The 6,000-nt window shown below is 43.8% G+C and overlaps 1 protein-coding gene across 3 annotated transcripts in view; it reads right to left on the reverse strand.

The window, feature by feature from the left end:
- Nucleotides 1–5,730, reverse strand: part of SLC44A1 (solute carrier family 44 member 1) — a 199,997-nt gene extending 194,267 nt beyond the window's left edge. For 2 of the 3 annotated variants that reach the window (XM_059072103.2, XM_059072106.2), the window contains exon 1: nucleotides 5,572–5,721. In XM_059072103.2, the coding sequence (XP_058928086.1) occupies nucleotides 5,572–5,607 (36 nt within the window). In that variant the 5' untranslated portion in view covers nucleotides 5,608–5,721. Of the gene's footprint in view, nucleotides 1–5,571 lie in introns of all 3 variants that reach the window. The other variant, XM_059072104.2, reaches the window with a different exon arrangement.
- Nucleotides 5,731–6,000: the final 270 nt, after the last annotated feature.

The following is a 6,000-nucleotide window of genomic DNA, read 5'->3' on the forward strand; positions in this document are numbered from 1 at the left end:
TGGTGACTAGATATGGAATAATGAGAGGCAGGTTTCCTATGTGCCTCGGGTTTCCAGTTTCCACACCAGGATATTGGTATCATTCAGTGAACCAAAAATACTGAAAAAGATGTGTGTGTATGTGGCCTACAAATTTTGAGTTCAGTTTTGACATTCTGAGTTTGAGTTGCCATTCTAGTGGAAGACATTCTAGTGGAAGTGCTAAGTAATCAGGGGATCTATAGCTCAGAAGCCAGGAAAAAATTGATTTCAGTTCAGTAGTTCAGTTTGGGAATTGTCAGCATATGGAGCGTAACTGAAACCATAGAAGGAGATGGAATTATCTAAAGAAAGGGTATGTAAGAGTGGGTTTTAACCTTGGCAGAACATGAAAATCACCAGGGGAACTTTAAAAAATACCCCTGGACCAATGACATCAGAAACTCTGAAAGGAGGACCCAGGAATCCGTGTTTTTTCAAGTTATCTAAGTGTTTCCTATGAGGAGCCAAGGTTGCAAAGATAAGAAGACTTAAGACATTAAGAATTAATACTAACTATAGAAAGCTCAAGAGATTAAGCGACTAAGTAGGTTTCTAGTCCTAGCTACCTCATAATGTATCTCTCTGACCTTAGACTACTTCTTATCTCTACATACTAGTTTAGCTCAACAGAAAAGAGAAATAGTAGGCCTAGTTTATCTCTAATAGAGATAAACTAGAGCCCCCAAAATCTGAGCCAAATTATGAAATTGAAATATTTACTTCTTCTTTTGGGGGGTGGGGGGGTGGTTTGGGGAGGAAGGAGACAGTAAATATAGCTACTAACCAATTACCAGTAATAGAATAGAGAATATATTTCTATAAATAAATATCCTCCAAGCCAATAACATTTCTAAATGATAGGATTAACACATCAAATAGTATTTGGTAGTATTTGTTAAGCCTGGGAACTTTCTAACTGGACTAGTTTTGCTGTATTATATTATGTCGTTCTCCAGCTAGTAACTGCAGCAAGTTCAAAAAGGCATGACTTTAACTTGGACATTCCTTAATTCAAAATGTTATTGAGTGGACCTTTTCTAAAGATAAAATGAACTGCAATTTATGATAATGGGACGCAAGTATGTGAACGTAGAAAGAAATGCACAGGACTCACATTCAAAAGGCCTGGGGTAAAGTTTGGATTGATCCCTTAGTAGCTCTGAGACTTCAGCCAAGTCTCAACTAATGTCCAAGTCTCAACTGCCTCCCCTGTAAAACGGAAGTAAAGTCAACTTCAGAGTACTAGAGAAATTAAAACATGAAAATGGCTGTGAAAAATAGGTATACAAAAAGTCTCACCATTTTTACATTACTTTCCATCCAATTTTAATATTAACATTGATTTACATATTTGGAGGAATGGATCTTCTATGCTAATAGCATAGCATTCAGAAGAAGAAGAAAAAAATAAATTGTCTTCATGCTGTTTTTTTATTCCAGTTAGAGCAGGTTTACTTTGCTGGACACTCTTCAAATTTCATTTTTACCCTCTGACTTCAAAGTTCACAAAGCAGAAGGAGACTACAGTACTAATAAAATTCTGTTAAAGAACAGTTAACATTCTCAAAAGTTAACCAGTATTTGTGAACCACTTGATTGTTTTTCATTACTCCTGAGACAAGATATGAGAGCTAGAAAAACACAGTTAAATACTTAGCTCTCAATTTGAAGACATGGGACGAGACCAGAGACAAGATCAATCTCTCCTAAAGTCAGAAAGATATGAGGCGCAGTTTGTTCAACCAGAAAGATTCTCCTCCATCCCTCTCACAATTTCTAAGGTTAGAACCAAAGGACACAGAACTTCAGAGCACTTGCGAAATCTCCTGGCCTCCAAAGCGTTGCTGTGAGAAATGATGATCTAGCCATTAACGACAAAGACTTTGGGCAATTTGCTAAGTAATCTTTCAAAAGCCTCCTTCATTCAAACTGGTTTGAAAGAACATTTCATAAATCTGAAGATTTACAACTGAACTTTGAAGTTTAACATTACAAGAATAGAAATTATGTCAGGTTATAACAGAACAAACGAATTATGGAGAGTTGGGAATAAATTTTAAGAATCTTAGGGAGGATTAGTGCTGTAAAAAGAAACTCATGACTATCTCACTTTTATGTTCTCTTCAAAGAGATTTTTAGGCAAAGGCTATCATGTATTGGCTTGTGTTGGCCATTTACTAATATTAGCAAGTAACTTGTAGTGGCCACAAATAAAAAAAATAACTGAGTTCTATAAATATATCTAAGAGTTCTTAAGATTCTTAGAAACACATATCTGATACTGCACAAATAATTTTGCCAATAATTTCCTCCTTCAACAGTAAAATACAAGTAAGTATAGAATGTGATGCTTTTCTTTTATCTAAAGCCAAAAACAGGATAATTATTTTGATGGCAAATTATGATAACCAGACACTGCCAAGAAAATGAAAATAATACCAGAACAGACTGCAAGAGATGAAGCAGTTTGGAAGTCAATAAACTCCTTTATGAGAGTCTACAACATAGCAAGAGACTATGAGGGAAAATAAATTATATGTATTTCAAAAGTGAATTCCTACTACAAAGAGGAAACACACTATATTTACATTGATAAAACCTGCCAGGGCTTTAAAGATGCTGACGATACCACTGAGAAAAGCTAAGCTGAACTGCAGATTACCTCAAAGCACATTGTTTTGATGTGCTGTGCAGGTTATCATTAGAGTTTGCAGAGAAGCTCTTTTAAGATGTTATAGCCACTGCTCCAACTAAAATATAAACACTGAGCAGAGCACCAGGAGAAAAGAAAAAACCTGCTCAATTTTGCAAACTGATGGTACCATTGACAGAATAGGAAGGAATGTGGGAAAAGCAGGTGAATTTTAACTTAGTTCAAATTTGAGCTTTGAAGAGGGTGGTGTGGTGGAATTACTCAACCAGCTCATGGAAGTAAAACAGCACATAGTTAGGGGCTGGATTCATTTTAAATGTTACTCGCCAGCCAAATGTTCCAATCTGTGTATCTATATTCCGTTCATTGACTACTGCTGAGCAACTATTATGTACAAGGTATAGTGAGGCACTGCAATGGATACAAACATGTGGAAAATAAAAACAGTTCCTATACTCAAGAAGTTTACAATTCAGTAGAAGGGATGAAAGAAACATTCTGCCTGAAAATACAATCAAGGCCTCTAAGAGAAGTTCAAAGTGATGTGGAGGGTCACATTTAGAGAAGATGTGCAGCTGCATCCCTATTTTGTTTCGACACAACTCATACAGATACTATATTATCCTAACCGGTGATGCTCCTGAAAGGAGCATTAAAATGCAGCAGATTGGTAACATTTCACAAATGAAGAATGATGCCAAAATCTTAAATAAGGAAAAAAGAAAAAATGATGACCAGCTCTTTGGCACGAAACCTCAATGCTCCACTTACACTACAAGTCCCTAAAGCTGAACTTAAAGGCATGTGACAGCTGTTGATTGGTTATAGGAATCCACAGAAAAAAAAATGCACCCTTCGGAGTACATGACATGCATCTTGTCTGTAAAACACAGCATGAAGGAAACAGTGGCTGCAAGAGGAGGAAGAAGCAAGGAAAATATATGGGACAGCATTCTGAAAAGTAAGATGTGGAGCTAGTCAAATGCAAGACCTGTTAAGCAGAGTTTTGGTCCACCATCCATCCCTTCCAAATTTAATTGATTAAACACTGAACAAGCCATCCATAAACGATCCAATACTGTCTTAAAAGCATTTCATCCCCAAAAGAGGATGCAAAATAACCCAATTCTTAAAAGAAAGGCAACAGGAAAGATACCTTTTTGGTGAAAATAATATTTAAGTAAATATTAGACGAATAGCACCCAACTAGATTCCTCCCTCTCCCCAAAAATCTCTAACCAGTTGAAAGGTATTGTGTGACTCCACACCTTTTTCTGTTAATCTGAAAACTGTGGTCTATCAACCTCTCCTTCCTAACACCACTACATATAGTTTTTCTCTGTTATTCTAACTGAACAGGAAGGTTTAACTAACTAAATCAGTCAGTCTGACTATGATCCTAATACAAAAAGAAAAAAAAATCAAAAAAGGAGTAAGCAAACACCCAAAAAAGAAGTGGACAAATAGGATGGATACTTAATAAAACATAAATGTCCTCCATTCATCTGCAATTCTAGTCATTTTCTCTCTAACAGATCTCAGATTTTCAGAACAAGTATGCAGGTTATTTAAAACTGAGTTATATATAGTCATTTAGAAGCAGCAAAACACTTCTGGCATTATCACAGATGCTAGATCTCTGAAGGAATTTTTTTTTCCAAACTAGAATTTTTCTTCACCAAGTACGGACCAGCCCTTATTTCTAAAAACAAGAGCCCTTGTATCCCCCCAAAACAAACAAATCAAAGACCACAGTTACATTCCACACTAATGAAACTGTGAGATTACATCCCAGGCGTTGTCAGAGCCTATTTTTCATACACTACCGCCAGACAGTTTGATGCAGTATTCCTGATTGCTTTTTATCGTATTTGTAAATACACTCACTAATCCACTAAATTAGGTAATTTACAAACAGGTCCTCTTAGTTATTAGTGGCCAGCAGTCAAGTCCTATTACGTTTGATCCTTATACAGTTGTCTAAACATTTCTATCCAGGTTACGGGCTCGGATCGGCAAAAGAGAGGGAGGTTAGCGAAATCTGGATGGGGGCAGGGTCGAAGCTGGGAGAAATCTCTGCATCTCAGCCCTCAGCGACAACATTCAGCCAGTGCACACAGAAAAACTAAATTCGGCACCTCTTCCTCCTGTTACACTGGCAACAAAGAGGGAGTCTCCGTAACGATCCCGTCACCCACTAGGTGCCCAATCTCCTCAGCCCAATACCCGCGCTCCCGCAGGGGCCTCGGGGTGTGAAGAGGCCGCGGTGCCCGGGGTCAAGGCACAAAGGGGGGATGGGATGGGGTGGAAGGCGAGCGGCTAGAATCGGGGAAGCGGGTCGTAGAAGGCTTCCGGGATCCGCTTAAACACTTGAACCTGGACGGGGGGCGGCAGGCAAGAGAAAAGGGACAGAATATCTAAGAGAGGGGTGAACAGCCCATACTGGGGGTACTCCTCCAGGGAGCACGGAAAATAGTCTGTGGATGGGGAGGGCGAAGACTCCAAGGAGGTAGGAAGAGAGGAGCCAGGCCCGGAAGACGAGGGAAGGGGGGTGCCACCAGGGACAGGGAGCAGACGCCCTTATTGCCTCTACCTGCGGGCTGGCGGGACGGGCCGCTCAGGTGTGACTGGGAGGAGGCGGCCAAGTCGGCAAGGGGCTGGGCAGAGCTAGGGGCGCCCTGGGGGCCGCGCAGAGGCGCCTGCGAATCGGCAGCCCTGGGAGTCAGCGCGGGGGCATCTTCGGGACAGGGGGAGGCGGGAGAGGGAGGCGGGAGTGGGGGTCTCTGGAGTGCACGGTGGGTTGAGGGGACGCTCGCAGGTAGAGGGAGGCTGCGGGCGCCCGCGGCACGGCGCGGGGAGGCATCCGGGCGGGCGGCCGGGAGGCGGGAGCCCCTCACCTGCGCGGCTGAGGAGGCGGAGCTGCAGCAGCCCATGGCGGGGCCGGAGGAGCCCGGAGGCGGCGCCGGGCGCGCAGCTACGCCCCGGAGCCCCTCGGCATGCGAGCCGGCGGGCGCCCGGGGAGGGCGCGGCCTGGCTCCGCACGGCTCGGCGGTGGCGGCGGCAGCGGCGGCGGCGGCTCGGGCGGCGGCGGGTACTCAGGAGGCGGAGCGGCTCGGGGAGGGCGCCGGCCACATCCCCCGGCGGCGGCGGTAGTGGCTGCGCGGCTCCTGCTCCGCTCCTGCAGCTGCAGCTGCTCCCCAGCGGAAAGGGGCGGGCGGCGGCGGCGGCGCCTCCCCCTGTCCCCCGCCTCCGGCCTCCCGCGCCCAGTCCCTCTCCGGCTCCCTCTCCCGGGCCGCCGCCTTCTCAGCGCCGCGCGCGTCTCCCAT

This window comes from Kogia breviceps, chromosome 8 (genome assembly GCF_026419965.1).
Source record: "Kogia breviceps isolate mKogBre1 chromosome 8, mKogBre1 haplotype 1, whole genome shotgun sequence".
NCBI classification, from domain to species: Eukaryota; Metazoa; Chordata; class Mammalia; order Artiodactyla; family Physeteridae; genus Kogia; species Kogia breviceps.